Below are 21,447 nucleotides of genomic sequence, written 5' to 3'. Positions count from 1 at the left end.
GAGGCAAGACTGGAAGAATGTGATGTTTGTTCTTTCTGAAATGGAGGGTTTATTGCAGAAGGAATCATTTCTTCAATGAAGAAAAGAGAAACTAGTTTGCTAGACAATAAGATCATGATGGGTTCAATATATGTAGATCCAAATCGCTGAATTTTGTTGGATGACAAACAAATTAAAAAGGCAAAGAAAGCCATCTTTGAACTTTCATTAAGAATGAAATTATTATCAGAACAACTGGAGAATTTGAAACAGGACAGTCAAACTGCAGATATTGTAACTGAGTCTCTATCATCATCTTCCAATGATTAATTAGATTTTGAAAAATATTTGGATAATATTGAAAAGGCTAAGGCAAAGCAAATGAAAATAAATAACCAAGAGCCTTTAGATATAAAAATGAAAAAATACAAATGAGATTTATACATGGCCTTTGAAGGAAATAGAGAAATATGATTGCTCTTGCAAGACACCTCTTTTAGAACTTATAAAAATCTATCCAGAAAAGTTAAAGGAAACAGCTCTTCTTCTTACTCAAGTCAATGTGGAAAGCCTCTTCTCAGATCTGAAGTTTATCAAATCGGATCTATGGTCCTCTAACAAAGAGGATCTTGCCAAAGTTTTACCGTTTCTTAAAAATTACTAATGCCAGTTTTTCCAATTCATAATAAATGCTAATTAATATAAAAATATGCTATGCATCAATTTTTTTCTGTAGCATCTATTACTTCTTTTATATTGAAAAAAAAAAGTTGTACCCATGTGTATATGTTTACATATATATGAAGGAGTCGAAGTTGGAGTCAAGAGTCATTAAAATTCCAGGAGTCGGTCATTTTCCCTACCGACTCCACAGCCCTGGTGATAACCCAATGTGCATTATGTCTTTGGAAAGGCTGAAGAATTTAAATACCCAGGCACTATAATAAATGACAAAAATAAGTTAAGAGCAGACATTGATGATAGAATTAAAACAGATTATGAATGCTTCTTTGGGCTAAGAAGACAATTAAGATATAATCTTATAAATCACAAAACAAAATTACTGAATATATAAGACACTAATACCTACCTGTTTTATTCTATGCAAGTGAAATGTGGACTATAAATAAACACACACAGCATGCACTGAACATGTTTCAAAGAAAGCTCCTAAGAGCAATTTTTGGCCCAGTACAGGAAGGGCATTGGACAGAAAGATATAACTTTCAACTGTACAGGCTTTATAAGCAACCATAAATAATACAAGTCATCTGTAGTAATAGATTAAGATGGCTGGGCTATGTTTCGAGAAGTCCAAAAGATAATTCCACTATGATTTTGACATTCAGAAGCCTGAGGGATCCCAAGCTAAAAGAATACCACTGCCTAGATGGTTAGATGACATTGAAAAAGGATTTAAATACTTTGAAAATTAAATACTAGAGAGGAGTAGCTGCAGGTAGAAGGCACTGGAAGGAATGAACAGTTGAGGCAGCCAAAGCCTGTAAGGGACTATTGTGCTTGAGAAGATGTATGTAGGCTATTCAGAAAGTAACTTACATTTTAGGAAAAAAAATGAAAATAAAAATTTTTTATTACTTACATTTATATTATTCAGCTATTTTTCTACATAATCTCCATATAAATTAAGACACTTATCATAATAGTACAACAGCTTATTAATTCCATCGTCATAGAATGTTGCCACCTGAGGCTTCAACCATGCATGGATGCCTGCATGCAGTTCCTTGTCATTGTCAATGCGCTGTGTTGCAAGCCAGGCACACACAAGTGTCTCACAAGTGACGAAACTCAAGTCTCGCCTTCTGTTACGACATGATTAAGAAGTGATTCACTGTTCGTGGTACGCCTTGAGAAATGTCAAAGTTGCTACCATGCGCTGCTTTTTGAGTACCCAACGGTTTGGGTTACCCAAATGGAACAAAACTTGTGATAGCGTCACAACACCAAACAACAAAGTTCGTGAAATTTGAGGAAACTCTAGTGAGAGTTCTGAAATTGCTAAGTGCTGGATTTCATGAATCTTTCAGCATTAACAATGCTCAGCTGGTCACTTCGTGCTTCCTTGTGAAAATTTATGAGGCTATTTTAAAACTTGGTGCACCATTGTCTCACTCTGGCTTCACTCATTACGTGGTTTCCATACACCATACAAAGTTCCTGATAAATTTCAATTCGTTTTGCGAACAAAAGTCTAATCACTGATCGCACTTCCCAACCAGGGGGATTTTTTATTGCCACACACATTTTTAACACTCACAGTGAACAAAGCAGAGGCAATATGTGCCGTCATTGATTACAACCAGATGCATAGGCATTCAGTAGACATTCTAATACCAAGATGGGAATACTAGCATTATCTTTCGCTGCTCAGCAGCGAAATATAAGTTACTTTGTGAATAGCCGTCGTACTTCATAGATAAAGCATGCTACTACTAGTATCAGTATATGTATTTGTCTTTCCTGCTGTCCTCATAGCCCTTACCTGTCTTAAAAATAAAACATGTAATTGCTTGATTGTTAAAAAAGAGCATATCATAGCGTGGTTCTGTTTGAAATTGAAATAATACACTAAAATAAAATTACTATTTTTTACAGTGTGAGCCACATTTAATCACAGAAGAGTTGCCTGTGGCTATAAGCTGCAATTTGGATATGTTTTAATAATTTATTGTAAATGATTCTTTTTCTTATTTATTTTTTATGATAATTATCACATTTATGAAACATTAATGTAATACTCCTTATTTTCCTCACCTACTGAATTTTTGGGAATTTTTATAGTTTACAATTTTAAAATGCTGGCAAAGTTTACATTGATCTTAAACTTCTGTATTAAATATAAAAATCCAAACATAATAATTTCTGATTTTAAATTTCTGAAATTCAATTATGGTACATTAAATTCAGATCAACTTACTTTTCGAATAGTAACAGTAAAAAGCTTGCCACATGCTGTACAATGAGTTACTTCAGCATCATCAGCCCATTTTCGAGTGATGTGCTTCATATTCTCAACCTATAATATCAATTATAAATTTAAATACAATGCACACAATGAATATTACTTTTTTATAAAATATAAAAATATTGCAAACCTTTTAAAAATTTACCACTGGTTTTTTACAGAATTAAGAAATAAAATATTACTTTGTTTGTAGTTTTCTAAAAAATTCTGTAGTCATCATAATTATTTAAACTTCTCATAAAATAATGAAAAACTGTGATTTATTATTAAATTGATCAAAAAGTTTTTTTATTAAACAACTAGAGGGAATAGTATTCTTAACCAGCTAACTTCACGCTAAATCATAAAATCATAGTTGAAGCTGATAAAGACAAAATAAAGGTACAGATTGAAGCTTATTACTGAATAACAACATGTGAAATTGCCGAGAGACTGTGAAATAAAATTAATTGGTTTCATTTCAAAGCACATTATGTTCTCATGCTTGCTAACCTATGGCAGTCAAAATTCAGAATTTTTTCAATGGCAAAAATATTTCTTAAATGATAAAAATATTTTTAAAAGAAAAAAAATATTTTTCAATAATGAATTAACTTGAAATAGTAACTAATTAATATATGAAAGATCAATTAGTAATTCTTAAATGCAAATAGTACAAAAATACTTACACATAAAAAAACATTTTTATTATCTGTATATTATCCGATTTTGCTTTCATTAAGAAAGAAACTTCCTAATTGTGTTTGCAGCAATAGCCACACAGGCCTGCTTTTGTTAATAAAAGTTTTTCTAATGTGTCATTGCCAATACTGGATCTGAATTTAATCCTTGTTTTAGTAACAAAATTGAAAATCCTCTCGTACTCTGCATTACTTTGGAGAATTGTAGGATTCCCCAGGGTTTGCTCTAGACAATTCAATATACTTTAAAATTCCATCAGCACCTTTCAGTTCTCCAATTAACTCCACTGGGTATCAATCCTGGCTGGCTTTATAATTTTATAAGAGTTTTCTAATTGTAAATTCCAAAATTGTGATTGCAGTTTATCAGATGCAACAACAATATCATCCTCTTTCATAACTAAATAAAGTAAAACTGAAAATCTATTTAAAAATATCTTATCTAATACATTTGCTAGACCATCTGCAACTTCGGCACATAAAATCACTTCAATATTGACTGGAAATTTTATGTTAGTATATGTAATCACATATTTGACAGAAGTGGCTTCTTCTGTGGAAATAAAACTTATTTTTGCTTTCCTCTGAATTTCCACTACTTTCTCGATTGCAGTCCTTATACTAAATCTTCACCTTTCTCCTGATTTTTTATTTTACGATAAATCAAATGATATACAGAATTAGAAGACAAAGGTTGGTTTTACAAACTTTGACAAAATGTATTTGAACAGATTATTAATCATTGATTTCAAAACATGAATTAAAGGAATTCTGCATGATGGAACTGAGTTATGAACATCGAATAATGGCACAATGGAGTGCACAAAAGTGCAAAAAGCTGTGTTATGGTCTGAAGACAAAAACATAAATATCCATTTTTAACAAGATAAACTTACAGAAATCAGAAAATGTTTCCCCATTGAGGATTTTTTTTTAAAACATTTTTATTTTGAGAGCTCTGTATCTCTGTTCTTATATTTTGTAGTATTATTTTGAGAATTGCCAATTAAATTGCTCACATGTGCAGAAATCAATTTATTTTTCTCACACGTATTTTTAACAGAGAAACTAGTTAATTTAGGTATTTTAACTTTCAATAGAGCCTTTTATCTTAATTCTAGAAGAATTAACTTCTTCCTTAAAAAATACAAAAAGTAGGTTCCATTGGTCGGGGATTCTAGATAAACAATTTCTTTAACGATAGCCGATGTGTACACACGTAATTTAAAATTCTTTTTTTTTAGTATAATGCAGCTGTTGGAATTGTTTTAATTTTTTCTTCCTTTTAAACCTCTTTTTGACATAATAATCCATATCAACAATGTGTTCGCCCACATTTATTGGTAAAGAAGCTGCCTCCTTTTCAGCTGCTAAAGTTAAGAGGTTAAAGGTGCACCTCATAATTTGAAAATGTGAATTTTCCATTTTTAAAATGCCTGAAACACCGCCATTCGTGGTGCACTGTTGACACCAAGTGCTGAGCAATTATCCAGAGAACTTGCAATTGATTTTAAAGTTTTAATAATCAGCTGTGCAACGTGACAACCTGTTGAGTCTCCTTTTTTAAAATGGAGCAGAAAGTAACTACACCAAAATTCTCAAGACTGTATTAAAAAAAGAAACGATGACAATTGCATACAGATTTGCATTGGTATTATTGCATCCATCAGTATAGAGGCAGAATGGAGATATTTTAATGCAATTAATAACTGAAGATTTATTTCTCATACCCATTTCTTTAACAACTGTAGCCGTTTTTGTCTTTGCACTTCAGTATTTCATATCAATTTTATTTCTAAGAAACATTTTTCAAAATAAAGCTGCAGCATGATCCAATACACACAGTAACAGTTTGTGCTCCAGTAAAAAGGTACAGAAGAGGCATTCTGCAAGAATAACAGTCTTGTTCCTTGTTTCCATAGAGAAATGTAATTTTTTGTTCCAATACAACTCACATTATCTTTATATTTTTGCATATGCACATGTTTGAGAACATCAGTCCTTCCACCACGACAAATAAAAAAAAAAAAAAAAAGAAAAGAAATGGCAATGACAAATGGTACACATCACACATGTATTACGTTTCTTTAAGGAAATTATAGAAGGAAAGTCATCTGTGTACAATTTTTAAAAAGTACATGAGTATTTTATCTTTTTTGCAAACATAACTAAAAAAAAAAAATTCACAATATCTAAAACTAATTCTCAAAAGCATGTGACCTGCACTCGGCGGAGAGACAAATGAAATAACAACTTTCATATTGCTTTATATTCACTGGCAAATATACGCCAGATGACACGTAGTGGCGCTCGAGAAATGACTTTGGTTTTCTTTTATACGTAATTTAGAGAAAAACCAAGTGCTTTCAAACAAACAAACAAACAAAAAAAAAAAAAAAAAAAAAAAAAGAGAGAGAACTGCTCTGTCACATTGACATTTGTGTGCTTTATTCTTCAATATATATATAAAGAAATGAATCATAGCTGGCAATGATAAAAGGCTTGCTTATAAGCACACACACACACGCGGGGGGGGGGGGAGAGATTACTCTCTGTTTGGTATGATTTTTTTTTTTTTTTTTTTTTTTTTTTTAAATGCCCAAAAAGGTGGTAGCCCAGAAGGGCTTTTAGTCTCAAAATGGCATTTTGTGCAATTTCACTAAAAATGGCGAATTACTTTTTAAATTGCTACCACCAAATATTATTGCCCTGTATTATATTTAAGGAAATTAAATAATGAAGAATCTGCATGAATGTGTGTATATTTCTTCATGATCTAGAATCATCAAATCTTTAATAACATAATCCTTCACCTGAACATATGCACCTGGAAGACCAAATTTTGAATTTCAAATTTGTTTTATGATCTATTTCATATTTTGTAGAATTTTAAGGAATTTTTTATTAACAAACTTAACAATTTCAAAGCAAGTAATGGCAATATGGCATAAAAAAAGAAACATTTTATTTCCAGCAGGCAAGACTGTCTATCAGAAATTCTAAAGATATGCTGTTTTTAAATATTTTGTGATATTGCTGTTGAATTGAATTTTATGCGATTTAAATGTGAAGAACATGATACAGTCAAAAGTCCGTAATCCGGACTCGTTGGGACTTCGGTGATTCCGGATTATAGATCATCAGTTTAAATCTGGTAAGATGGCATGCAGAAATTATAAAATTAAAAATATGAAATCGCAATTTATAAAATAAAGAGCAATTATGATCCAAAGGGTATCAAAATTTCCCCCCCCCCAAAAAAAGCTTGATATTTATTTGTTTACTTTATTAAACATTTCTTTCAACGCGCGCATGGGTAAAGCATATATTACGCATAGTCGAAATTAGGAAACTGCAACCAGAAAACTACTTGATGTGTATTCGTGATATTTATAATGACAAGGAAATTGATTTAAATCATATCAAAGCTGTACAGCTGTTTGTGAGCACATCAGTGCATCGAGATGAAATATTACATTTAGTAAGGAATTATAAGCCGAATAAAATAAAAACATCTCCCCTGAAGCTAACTTCCAGTTCATTGCGTGCGGCGACGTCCTCCCTCCCAGAGCAGCGTGAGATTGATAAACAGATTTCGGAATGGTTAGAGAAACAAAGGATATGCCTTTATCGATTTTTTGCAGCAATTCCACTTTTTGTTGATGGACATCGAAACATGCTTTCGCTTTGTAGATCCTTTGGCAGCTCCAGAATCGGAAATTCTTTTTGACATAATCGAAAGGTCAAGCTTACTTTTATAAAATTGCTCTAACAGTCTGCAAAAAATAATAAGCTGGATCTAATTAGAAGATTAAGGAATAACACAATCTGCAACATTAACTGAAATAGATAATTAGATAATTTTAGCTTAGCTTATACCGTCTGTTATACATTAAACGCGCATGTATAAACGTATTATGCGCATGCGTAAACGCATTGCTTTGAGGTCCGGATTAAAGACTTTTGACTGTATTTAATAAATAAAGGTAATATGCAAAACATTAAAAAAAGTTCCTTTGGATGTAATATAAAATATGAAAACTTTCAGAATTTTTTTTAAGCTTCTACCAGACTATTTCACATCTCATTTAAAGTGTACTGCCATCGAATGACCACATTAACTGAAGCCATCTGCCAGAAAAGGCCAGAAATGATCAACAGAAAAGATGCAAAGTTTCACCATGATTCCACGATAATGCCAGACTGAACACAATTTAATGTGTCAGTTAAAAAGTCTCTGCGGTGAAGCAGAGATTATGTGTCAGTTAAAAAGTCTCTGACACATTAAATTTTGCCACTAGATGGTGTTGATGCCTATATATTTGGCAACACTCGCCCGATTGTCTCAAAGAAACATGTGCTTAAAAGGTGACATTCAGATTCCATTGTTTGTGAAGATAGTTTTCTAATTCGTTGCTCATGTAAAATGTTATATTGATTTGAAAATGAGTGAAATATCTGAAGAAATACACTATGTGATGCTTTTTTACTTTAGAAAAGGTAAAAATGCTGCAAAAACATGCCGAAAAATTTGTGAAGTGTACGGTGAGAATTCTGTGTCTGAATAAAGGACCTAGGAGTGATTTGTTTGATTCTGTTCTGGAAATTTCGATGTTAAAGATGCACCTTGCTCTGGTAGGACAGTCACTGAAAATATTGATGAAATTTTGCAACTGGTGGAGCAAGACGAGCACAAGCTGTCAGGAACTAGACATTAACCACAGGACAGTTTGGAATCATTTGAAAACAGCAGGCTACAAAAAAGAAGTTCGATGTTTGGGTGCCACATGAATTAACACAAAGAATTTTGATCGATTGAATTACCATCAGTGAAATGCTGCTGAAACGCAATGAAATGGAATCATTTTTGAAGCAAATTATTGCAGGCGATGAAAAATGGGTGAAATACAAGAATATCAAATGCAAGTGACATGGTCAAAGGCTGGTAACCCTACACAACCGACTTCAAATAGATTGTCACCAAACAAGGTTATGCTGAGTATTTGGTGGGACTGGAAAAGAAACATCTAATACAAGTTACTGCAATATAGCGAAACCATCATTTCGGCCATGTACTGAGCACAAGTTGAATGTTTAAACGAAGCAATTCAGAAAGAGCCACCAGAATTGGCCAACAGAAAGAGAGTTGTGTTCCATCATGATAATGCACAGCCACACACATCTTTGATGACTCGGAACAAACTGACGGAACTTGATTGAGAAGTTTTGATGCATTCACTGCATATCCTGGACCTTGCATCCTCTGACTACCATTTGTTTTGGTCTATGTAAAACTCTTTTGATAGTAAACAATTGGTTGACTGAAGCTCCGCTGAAAATCACTTGGTCAAGTTTTTGGATGATAAAATACAGAAGTTCTACACCAATAGAATTGTGAAGCTGCCCGAAAAATGGCAAAAGGTCATAGATAATAATGGCCAATATGTACTTGATTAAAATTGATTTTCAATAAAGAAAATGTTTGTCAATAATGTACCAAAAAACTGTGGAGAATTTTTATATAGCCCAATAAATACCAGACTTGTGACTGTTAGCCAAGATAATGCCAGCCTAACTTGTCAGAAGCTAAACTTGAATGGTATGTGTTACCTATGTAAATCATACTCTTTAGATTTCCTACCATCAGATTGTTTCTTGTTTTGGTCTTTACAAAATATTTTAAATGGTAAAGCATTTACATTAAATGAGGATATCCGAAAATGCTTGGATCACGTTTTCGTAAGCACAGAGCAGAATTTTATGAGTGTGGAATCATGCTACAGTCAGAAAAAAATATTGGCCAAAATGGTCATTTTATGGGGGGGGGGAAGTATTTATAAGAAAAATTTTTTTTCATAAAAAAATTATTTTCTGAACAACTCAGTATATGCTTCTGTAATAAAAAATTTGATAAATGCGAGTCTTGAATTAATAACTTTTTCATGCCTAATTTTACGTTAAAAAATACTAAATAAAAACTTTCACCCTCTCTCTCTCTCTATTTATATGTAGTAAAAAGTCAAAAATTTGGATGTCCAATGTCTAAACCATTTTGATTTAGTTTGAACTCATGTTCACCAGGATCACACTTTGGGTTCTTGAGTGGTTGTGGGGATTACCATTTTTCTATCTGACCTAAACAATAACTGAAGCCCTAATCTTGCCATGTCTACAAATCATTTTACTAGAATTAAACTGATGATTTAAAATCTAAAAATTTCTGGAATTGCCAAAGACACAATGATTTCACACCTCAGATTTTGTTTGGATACAGGTTTGTACCAAAAGTCCCCGGAATGATTTTTTAAAAATCATTTATTCAAATTCAGTTTACAATCTTTTCAGAACTTTTCAAAGTATTCTCTCTCTGCTTCGATACACTGTTGCCAATGCTTCATCCAGTCATTGAAGGTGCCCTGGAAGTTGTCAATGAGAATTTCCTTCAGTGAGGTCATCGTGGGTGCTTTTATAGTATTTATATATCTATGACAAACCTGACTGATATATCTAAAATGGGATATAAAATACTAGTTTGTGTTATAAATGATTTACATTATATGAATATACATAAATGCTACAAACTGCAGGAAATAATTAATGCCCTCTGATTTCATGAAAAACCTTATCTGGAAAATCAATCGACAAGATTCAGCAGTTTTTACTAAAATATGTAAAACTGTTACCAGTGCAAGAATCACATAAAAGTAAATCTTTGAACTATCTGATGCCCCTTACCATCTGAGATCTTACACAATGGATATTTTCAAAATATTTGGTTAGTTCTTTGCCTCAATTTTGTGGGAGATCACCCTAGGAGATGGCCTAAGAGTCTCCTATAGTTCGACTGTTTTAAACGCAAGCTTGGCTGGTATTCTGCCAAAACACATAGAATCGTCCAAAAGCAGCATTATTTATATGCTGTGAGGTATGTTCTGTTATTGCAAAAGAAAATTTAGAATATAAAAATTTTTAAATAAATTTAGTTAGATATTTAGGTATAACTTGATGGCAAAAATGATTTTACAGGGAAAAAATTGGCATATCATTTGAGAAACAAGTTTTGTTTCAAAAAATTAACATCAGTAGTTATGTTACACATAAACTTATAATGTATCTACACTTATCATAGAGATATATAATGGATACTTTCTGATTATTCGCATTCCCCCCAAAAGATGCCAATTTATTGGTGACTAATTTTTTTCCAAGCTAATATGTAAAAGACAACAGCAATTTTGAAAATTCTGGCATACTAAAAATACTATAAAAGAGGAATGAATCAATAAAATTAAAAAGCAAGAAACATCCACAACAAAACACTCAGCTTTCTGAAGAAATTTCTTTGGTGCTTTTGTTTTTTCATGTACCCAGTGATTCATTTTTGATTCAAAAAGCAACAGAGAACTACAAAAATTTCACATTGCAAACACTGCTATTTTCCTACACACACAGCAATCTGTTTTGTTAAAAAAAATCAGAGAACTGCAAAATTTAGCATCAGTACAAATTTTAATCTATAATTTGACCATTTATGAAGTACAACTTCATGGAATACAAATTTCTATATTTCAGTGGGAAAACTTCACAGCCCCATTATGATTGCCTACAAGGGGGAAAAGTGCACTCTGCAATGAAAACAAACATTACTGACCATCAAATCTGACAGTGGGAATCTACACTCACCTGCTGCATGTATGCGCATACCTAGGTTAACACATAAATACATTTTAGCAAAGTCATTAGTTCCCTATTTTATGCATTGCCTCGTGAATACTTCGGATGAAGGATAAGATAGGGACATGACTTGAGCCAAAAATTGGATGGGGATAATCAAAAAGTACCTATAATTGTTCGATCTACTTTTTTTTTTTTTCCATCTTATACAAGCACTCATGCATTTAGCATCGTAAAATACATAAACAATAACTTTTTTAGATGAAAAAAAAATAATTAAAATTACCTGAAGAGTTTGGTTTTCTCGACCTAATTCCTGAAGTGCAGCTACACAATCTTCATACTTTCTGCGCATTTCAGCAGTAGATGTCTGAAGACGCTCACACTCAGATTCACTTTGTAAGCATCTGTAAAATAATGGCAAAATATTGAACACTCCATTTTATTCTATTAAATATACCCAAAATGAAATTCTGATGTACACAAAAGCTATCATGATTTATGACCTCTACTTGACATGTATACATACATTATAAAAATATTATTCATGAAATATATTACTCATTATATTTCAAATTAGAAAATTTCCATGTTACATTAATTTATTTGAAAATTTTTGTTGGTGTTGACAGTACTTGTGTAGTGGTGAAACACAGTTGCCTACAAAAGAAGCATAGTTGATGTAAGTGAAATAAAGGGATTTTATTGGTGCTTTCCTAAAGCTTAAACAAAATAGTTGGAAAAGGGTAACCTCCTTTGGTGACGAATCTGGCTTTGTGAAAACTGAAAGGTTCATTCCACCTTTCACTTTATTCAGAATAGTTATTTTGCAGCCAACAGCTTTACTATTACCTGGCAAATCAGTTAATTCTCATGTATTGCTCCTCATTAAGAAACTGCATTCCTCTTGATAGCTGCTCTCTATTTTTCTCCATCTGGTCTAGATCAGTGGTGGCGAACCTATGACCTGCAGGTCAGACAGTGCCACACAAAGGTCTTTTAAATGACTCGCACTTTGCTTTTTATAAGCTTATTACTTCCTTGTACGAAGTTAAAAGGAAGTATTGTAATCGTGAAAAGTTTCAGGCAGCATATTTCAACGAAAATATCCATTTTGACCGCTATTGAATGCAATTTAACGATGTTTTTGCAAGACATTTGTACGTAAGGACAGAATAAAGGACTCTTCCCCCCCAAAAAAAAAATTGTAAAACTAATTTTAAATGAATTCTGAAGAGAATTTTCCGTGGCATCTGCGCCTACATATGTATGTATCTCGCATAACTAAAAAACGAGTAGCCTCAGAACGTTGAAATTTTGTATATAAGACTGCTATAACATATAGATGTGCATCTCGTATTTTGATTGCAACCGACAACAAAAAAAAGTATATAAATATATGTATATATATATACAGTCAAAAGTCGTTAATTCGGACACCCATAATCCGGACCTCAAAGCTACAAACTTTCTGCGCATGCGTCGCGTTGACGCATGCGCGTAAGACCTTTACCGCTGCTAATTTGTGTGTGCGCAAAACACGTTTGCGAATGCGCGTTTAATGTATAACGGACGGGATAAGCTAAGCTAAAATTATCTAATTATCTATTTCAGTTAATGTTGCAGATTGCGTTGTTCCTTAATCTTCGAATTGGATCCGGATTATTATTTTTTGCAGACTGTTAGAGCAATTTTATAAAAGTAAGCTTGAACTTTCGATTATGTCAAATAGAATTTCCGATACATATCTACTAATATGTAAAGGATATACAAAGCGAAAGTATCTTTCGGAGTCCATTAAACAAAAAGTGGAATTGCTGCAAAAAATGGATAAAGTTTATCTAAACTTTAACGTGTGCTTATCTAAACTTTGTTTATCTTTAACGCTGCGGCGGGGAGCATTGAATTGGAAGTTGATCTGTCAAAACTATCCTTATCTTAAGGGCAGATGTTTTTATTTTATTTGGCTTATAATTGCTTACTCAATGTAGTATTTCATCTCGTCTTTGATATGATTTAAATCAAATGCCTCGTCATTATAATTCGCTTCCGATTGCGAAGAAAGTGACAGAGGTTATTGAAAACGAAAAAATTTCGATTGACAAATTAGTCGGTATTCTCGACACAGCAATTATATCACTTGAACAGCGGAACTTTGTAACTGAACAAGAAATTATGTCTGTTTATAGAATTAAAGAGAATGTATTATAACATAAAAACGAAGCAACTTAAACAACTTACATTGAAAGAAATGTTTAATAAAGTAAACAAATAAATATTAAGCTTTTTTTTTTGTAAATTTTGATACCCTTTAAATCATAATTGTTCTTTATTTCGTAAATTACGGTTTCATATTTTTAATTTTATAATTTCTGCATGCCATTTTACCAGATTTAAACTGATGATCTATAATCCGGAAAAATCGATAATCCGGAATCGCCGAAGTCCCGACGAGTCCGGATTAACGACTTTTGACTGTATATATATATCTCCTCTGTTACTCGGCACAGTGATCTCAGTTTCTTTATTCTTATATGTTTGTAAATTGTGCATTTTTTGCTCTAAAAATGATTGGATTATGTTGTTCTTATCTTCCAGTCAAGGTTTTTATGCCTTTAGTAAATCTGTATGCAATATTTTTAGAATTATCAACAATTTAAAAGTTGTTTAAGCGCCGCTAAGCCTAATAATTTTTGCCATGATGGCCATTGCTTGTTTACATTTGAAACAGCAGAATAGTAGAGTTGTTGACAATCTAGAGAAAGTAAGCTTCACAATAACAAAGATAACGCCTTTTTTTATTTAATTTTTTATTATAAAAAAGTGAGCAGACAATTGAAAATACTAAAAAATTAAAGTATAAATATCCAATGTCGAATTTATAAAAAAGGTATTTCCAAGTGGATGTTGGCCAACTGATTTTCTATCACATGTCACTCAACACTCAAGCTGCACATCTTGTCTCCTCGATTGATTTTTTACATGGCCACATGCGAGTTTCAAATGTGCAGGTGCCTGAAAACTTGTTTGATGCAGGAAATCTCAAATTCTCAGAATAAAATGCTACAAAAGCATAGATTACAATACCAGCAGGAAGATTTCAAGAGTTAATACACATTTCTGCACACGGAAATTAAATACTTTTAAGGACCATTAATGAAAAAGATTAAGGACCTTCTGAGCAAATAGGAACTGAATAAATTCAATTATAAATATTATCTATGCCTGAACTTCACTTTTGTAATACCATCTTAAAAATAAGTAGATCCATAAGTAGGATGCATTATTATTAAACATAGTTAATATAAATATTAATAAATTTGAGAATAAAAAAAACTTTATGAAATTTATCAAGTAACATTAACATTTTATGCTTATAACAGTTGGACATATTTGAAAGAAGAAAAATGACATTTTATTTACGTTTTACTAACAGTTAGCTTTATGTCGATTTTTTTTTTTATGTCTCATTTTGTCACACACTTGCTCAGTTTAGAGGTTTAGTAAATAGCAGTTAGATTTAATGTCAAACAACATAGGTTAAAATGAGAAATGAAATGAAAATCAGCATGATTCATAATAAAAGAATGGCTGTTATCACCACTTAGAGAGAGACCTGATGATCAGAACAATCCTGAAAGGCCTGATGTAGGCATGGTTGGCAAGTTTTGAAAGTTAGTCTGTCTGATGCAGTTAGTGTCGTAGCTTCACGTAGAGTTCCAGTGGTTGTAACCCAGTTAATATATTTTAAGGTTTCAATAAGCCACTAAAGCATCAAAGGAGATAAGTTGTTTTGTATTATGTGATGTCTCATTAAATCCAAAGAATAAGTTTTACATGAATTTTTTCATTTTTGTGTTTTATCTTATGACCATGGTAAGGATTAATGAAAGGCATTAACTCGCTTTAATGTGCAGAGATAACTTTAAATAGTGTCTAGTTACAAATAATTAAATTAGCTAGTTAGATAATCTTTAGTCAATATAGACTTACATGGGCATCATTAAATTTAGTTTTTAAAAATATTTGTTACAAAAAGCCCCATTCAAATCACAATCTAATAAAATTTTACAGTTTAAAATACATGTAATTTATGACATTGATTCTTAACGATACTAGGGTAATTACACATTAAAAGCTACAAAATATTTATGTTTTTAGCAACAACATTGAACAAAATATTTATGAGTCTTTTTAATTTTAAGCATTCTCAGATATTTTAGCTAATTTACAGTGATTTCCTTCTCTTTAAGCATCTTTTCTAACAATCCAAAGTTTGTCTCAATATGCAAATCAATGTTCTTCAATAGTTTCTGCATTTGTTTCATTATTATGTTTCCATTTTCTTCCAGATATTCTCCAAAAAGTAAGAAATTCATCACAAACTTTTTGTAAAACACATCCATTATGTGTTCATACCATGCAGACATTTTTTCTAGAGTCATGGGTTTATAAATCTTGCCTTCAAATCATTCTAAACTTTCCATGCTGCAATGTCTAAAATCCTGAGGAAAAATTACCCCTATTAATTCTATAACAGGAAAAAGCCATAAATATTTTTTGGAGAAAGAAAATTAGAGGGGAAAAAATGCAAAATTTATTTTATAGAGAAAACTGATTCTGAAACAATTACATGGGAAAATGTCTTAGCATGAAAAAATTTAAAAAGACATTCTTAATTAATTACTTAGCTATTTTGCTTTAGTAAGAACTGTTTCATAAATTGTTCTTTAAAGCATTATACTTTGTTTATTTTTCAGATTAAAAAAATTGCATAATAAGTGGCCAAAATGAAACTTTATAATAATGACAACAAAAATTTTAAATTTTTTATTTTCACGTTATTTTTAAAATATATTACCATTATTATAATGAAATTAATCAATGTTACAATAATTTAAAAAAATTGTTGAAAAATTTCCAGATCTCAGAATTAAAAATTTTCTACAGAAACTGATCTTAAATTTGCCAAAATGTTGATAAGCCACCAAATTTGTTGTTTCAGAGATCTTCATTAGAAAAAATGAAATAATTTCAAAATGGTTATGTTGCACTTCTTTCACTATGAAACTTGAGTATCCCACCATTTATATTAGAAATAGGAACAAATTATAACTCATGAACCCATTCAAAAGATAACAATAAATAGCAGTGAATCACCAAAAATTTTCCCCCAAAATGCTAATTCTAAAATGGCAAACGTAAAAAAGACAGAAATTTCAGATGATTAAAATTAAGGAAATTCTGCCGATTTTGGCTGAAATTAAGAACTTTTAAGGACCAAAAATTGATTGGAAAAAAAACTTTTATGGACTTAACTATAAATAAGAACCATATAAACCTTGGATTTGAGGAGGTAAGATCAATTATTTTCTGATTTCTCATTCTTGTTTAAACTGTTTCTAAACTATACCCGTAAACATTTCTCCCAAATTAAAACTGTAATATTTTAGAGAATGTTTCATGTCTTTATTGAGAAAAAGCTGAACTTTTAATAGTTCAGAAACCATGGAATTCCTTAACCCAAAATGAATCAAATATACTTACATTAAATCAACGTCTATGTTTTTAATATTAGCGAAGTTAATAATTATTACTCGTCTGATAAACTTTTAATGACATCGATTTTGATTTTAATTTTAATTACATTGGCAGTTTTGAAACTTTGTGACATGAATCGAATGAAAATCTTTACATGTGGTTTAAAACCTTTACGAAAAGCTAGAAACGTGTAACAACATTAAAAACCGAACATATTACAACTATTTTTCTTTGATAAACATTTAATGTATAGATTATTAGCACTTCTTTTTAATAAAAAAAAAACAGCTTGAACGATCATATTTTTGATAAAAATGTCTTTTGGTTCCGAGTAAATGGTATTTATTGACAACTGAGATAATCACTCATTTTGCAGTATTATCACATTATATAATATTCCTGTATCTGTAATAGTTTTATTAATTAACTTTTAAGAGGATTATATGAAACAAAATTTCTTTTCTTGAAATTTTTATTTTGTAATAGTTTTTTAAATAAATTTATTATATATTTAGAACTTTATTTTTAATAGTTTTATAAATCTCATTGATTGAAACGATTATCTGAAAACTAGTGATGCAAAATATGCCATATAACTTAAATTTATTGAAGAGACTTTTTACTATAGTTTTATTAAAAATTGGTTTACATAAACATTTTAATGATCAACAAAACAAAGTTTTGGATATGATTGTACAACATACGATTTTGATGGTAACGTATATGCTTGGCACAAATGCACAAATGATAGATAAAGAGGGGCAGCCTTCCTACATCTATCTGTCACAAGCTCATTTCCTATTTATAGTGGGAAAGCATAGCAGCTTGCATTTCAGTATTACTATATTTCAGTAACAAAATAGCAGTAGTGTAGATTTCAAAGCAAGGTTAACTGCAGTTAATTGTTTAGTGTGTATGCTTTACTCCTCACTAGAGGCGCTGCGATCTATAACTTTATTTCAAAATCAATTAATGTTTAAATTTCCTGCATAATAATGAATAATTATATATTATCAATTCATAAAATAAGTTTGCAGATTATCTGATGTTAAATAAAGAAGTCATTAGACAATTTAACCAAACTCTAGTTGTAGTTGACAGCTTTTTGTGAACAGAACAGTGAGGTGTTCATTTTACCTTCTATTCATGTAATTTATTTCATTATTTTTTATTCAAGATTCGTATTGTTATATGGGTCTTTCAATTACCTTACAGAAATATGTTGGTGACTAAAACATTGAAGGCGAGCGAGAAAAAGAACTCTTGTAAAACAACGAATGGTTTGATAAATATGGAGAAAAAAAAAAAAAAAAAGAATATGCATTGTTTGTAATGAAAAAATTACCACTCTCGTATATGATCTCAAAAGACATTTTGATACAATACATAAAAATTTGAGTTTATTAACAAACAATGAGGGAAAAAAAAAATACTTTTCATGAAAATTAAAAAGTTATGAAACTCAATCGAATACTTTGAAAAGCCTTGTTGTACCAAAAAATAATATCACTTCTGCTAGTTATCAATTTGCATACAGTGCAAATTGCAAAACATGGAAAATCACTTTCTGAATGAGAATTTTTGAAAATTGCAGTTTTGGAGTGTAGCGATTCTTTGTTTGTAGATTTTTAAAGATAAAGATCTAATTACTAAATTAATTATAGAATTACTGACTTCTCATAATACAGTAAAGGATTACATTTTATATTTGGACAAGAACACGTCTGCTCAAGTAATATGTGATATACAAAATGCACACGTGTTTTCAATTTGTTTGGATGAAAGTTCTGATATGGCAAAGCACAACTTGCTGTCATTGCTAGATATAAATCTAATATTATGTGAGAAGAATTAGTTCAATTATTAAATTTGACAAAAGCAACGAAAGGAACAGACATCATGGAAAAAGTTAAGGAAGAATTTTTAAAAAAGGGAATTGATGCATTGAAAATTATTTCTGTAACTACAGTTGAAGCTTCAAACATAGTTGGCAAAAATATTGATTTTTTATGAAAATATCAAATCATTTCAATTAAGTTTGGATATTTATACAAAAGACCTAAATATGAAAACTCTTAAATATTTTCCATGTTTGTTTAAACATTTACAAAATGTAGAAAATACACAGGAATTCAAGAATAGTAATGAGAACTCATTCAAGGACTATTTGGCTATTACGACAAGAATAAAATATGCTTTTTTCCGAAAGATTAAAGACTGCAAACCATTGGCTTCCAAACAAATTATCTTAAATCGGTGGAGGAAAACTTCAGAATATTTATAGTGTAAGAATGGAATTCTTTGCTAAATTCATTTATTTGTATGAAGAAATTTGCAACTGCTAATTTAACTATAAATAATGTTTGGTTCTACTTATTACTGCGGCTTGTGTCAGGTTGAGATTGACCAGTTATACCCCTGATATTAACCATTTATCCTCTTCAAAAGAACAGCAGATTTCGCACTAAAACTATTGTGATTACTAAACTAATTACTAATGTGATCACTTTTAATTTTAAATTTTACTATATTTAAAAATATAATAAAAAATTAAAGACCTATATTTACATTATTACAGTGGATTTTATTTTTATTGACCCACAACACATACATACAAAATAAAAAATTTTGATTTTGGCCCATTGCAAAAAAAGATTCGCCATTGCTGGTTTAGATAAAGCTTCTCCACATTTGCAAAAATGGTCTGTTTTCCGCATCTAAAAAAATTTCAGAGATTACCAAATTAGCCTGCTTTTGCTGACAGATTTTTTTTTTTTTTGGTCTGCCCAGTTTTCTTGTTTTTAGAAATGTAGGTTTCTTAATCCTCTTTCTGAACTTTGAATTAGGTTTTCTTCCAACATCTGCTCTCTCTTCATCCGCCACTTTGGAATTCTTGTTAGTTTCTAAATTTTCTTTTGTAGGAATAAATTTGATGAATTCATCAGCTATTGAAGTTTATCTTGTTTCTGTTTCCGGCAGATCCAAAAATCAAATATCACGACTTTGTGCTACTTCACAAGTTCCAGGTTTCCATAGATGATATGCCTTTGCTTCCTTAGACATACTTGCCAACCTATGACACTCAAAAATCAGGAGATCTTTCACAATGTTAAAAATACTTTTTAAATGATAAAAATATAGTTTTTAATAATGAATTAACTTTAAATAGTTACTAAGTCTTAAATGCAAGCAAAACAAAAATACCTTAGACATAAAAAACATTTTTATTACTTGCATCGTTAAAAAAAAAAAAATTACACTTTAATCAGTTTTCATACAAATGTTATGGACAGTGGCAGATTTTGCTTTCGTTAAGAAAGGAACTTCATAATTTTGTTCATAGCAATTGCCACGTAGGCCTGCTTTCTCTAATAAAAGTTTTTCTAATGTGTCATCACTAATATTAGATCTAAATTTAGTACTCGCTTTCGCAACAACACTAAAAATCCTCTCACACTCCGCATTACTATGGGGAACTGTCAAGATGGCCAAAATAATTCTAGAGAGTTCACTATATTTTAAAATTCCATCAGCACCTTTCAATTTTACAATTAAACTCCACTGGGTGTCAATCCTAGCTGATTTATAACTTCATCCAAGTTTTCTAATAGTAAACTGCAAAATTGCGACTGCAGTATATCAGTATCAACATCAATATCGTCATCTTTCATGACTAAATGAAGTAACACAGGAAATCTGTTCAAAAAGTACCTTATATCAGAAAAAGATGCATTTGCTAGAGCAGAAACATCAGCAACTTTAGCATGCAAAATCACTTCATCGTTGACTGGAAATTTGTAATCACATACTCGACAGAAGTAACTTCTAACATGAAGATAAAACTTATTTTTGTCTTCTTCTGAAAGTTCTTCCACTACTTTTGTAGTTGCAGCTCCTATTACCAAATCTTCATCTTTCTTCTGATTTTCCGTTTCACCATAAATCACATCATATATAGAATTACAAGACAAAACGCAGACTGGTTTTACAAACTTTGATTAAATGTCTTTAAACAGATCATAAATCATTGATTGCAAAACATGAATTAATGGAATTCTGCTTTGTAGAATTGCATTAAGAACATCGAATGATGGCAAAATGAATAGTAAAAAAAAAAGCAAAAAGCTTTGTTAAGGTTCGAAGAAAAAAAACATAAATATTCGTTCTTCACAAGATAAACTTACAATAATCGGAAAATGTTTCGTGTGCTGAGCAATTTTTTTATTTTGAGAGAAATTTGTATCAGCTTTACGCTTATATTTTGCAGTATTATTTTGAGAACTGCCAGTTGAATTTCTGAATGATGCAGAAATTACTTTATTTTTCTCAAACCTATTTTTAACAATAGAAGTAGTAACTACATCTCCATTTACTTTAGGTGCTTTATAACTTTCAATAGAGCCTTTTATCTTAACTCTCGAAGCATTTACTTCTTCTTTAAAAAATGCAAGAAGTGGGTTCCATTGATCGAGGATTCTAGATAAGCATTTCTTTAAAGACAGCCAGCGTGTACACACATGTTTCAAAATTTTTCTTATTTTGGTATTATGCAGCTGTTGGAACTATTTCAATTTTTCCTTTATT

The 21,447-nt window shown here is 30.9% G+C and overlaps 1 protein-coding gene across 3 annotated transcripts in view; it reads right to left on the bottom strand.

Moving 5' to 3' along the window:
* The window catches only part of LOC118199130 (uncharacterized), a 201,428-nt gene that overhangs the window by 9,649 nt on the left and 170,332 nt on the right, over positions 1 to 21,447 (bottom strand). For all 3 annotated transcript variants that reach the window (XM_085821777.1, XM_085821778.1, XM_085821779.1), the window contains 2 exons: positions 11,609 to 11,729; positions 2,921 to 3,019 (listed from right to left, as the gene is read on the bottom strand). In XM_085821777.1, the coding sequence (XP_085677903.1) occupies positions 2,921 to 3,019; positions 11,609 to 11,729 (220 nt within the window). The remainder of the gene's footprint in view (positions 1 to 2,920; positions 3,020 to 11,608; positions 11,730 to 21,447) is intronic.

This window comes from Stegodyphus dumicola, chromosome 8 (genome assembly GCF_044657685.1).
Source record: "Stegodyphus dumicola isolate Sdum_Otavi_A_Nest chromosome 8, ASM4465768v1".
NCBI lineage: Eukaryota > Metazoa > Arthropoda > Arachnida > Araneae > Eresidae > Stegodyphus > Stegodyphus dumicola.
This window is presented reverse-complemented; position numbering and strand designations above follow the sequence as displayed.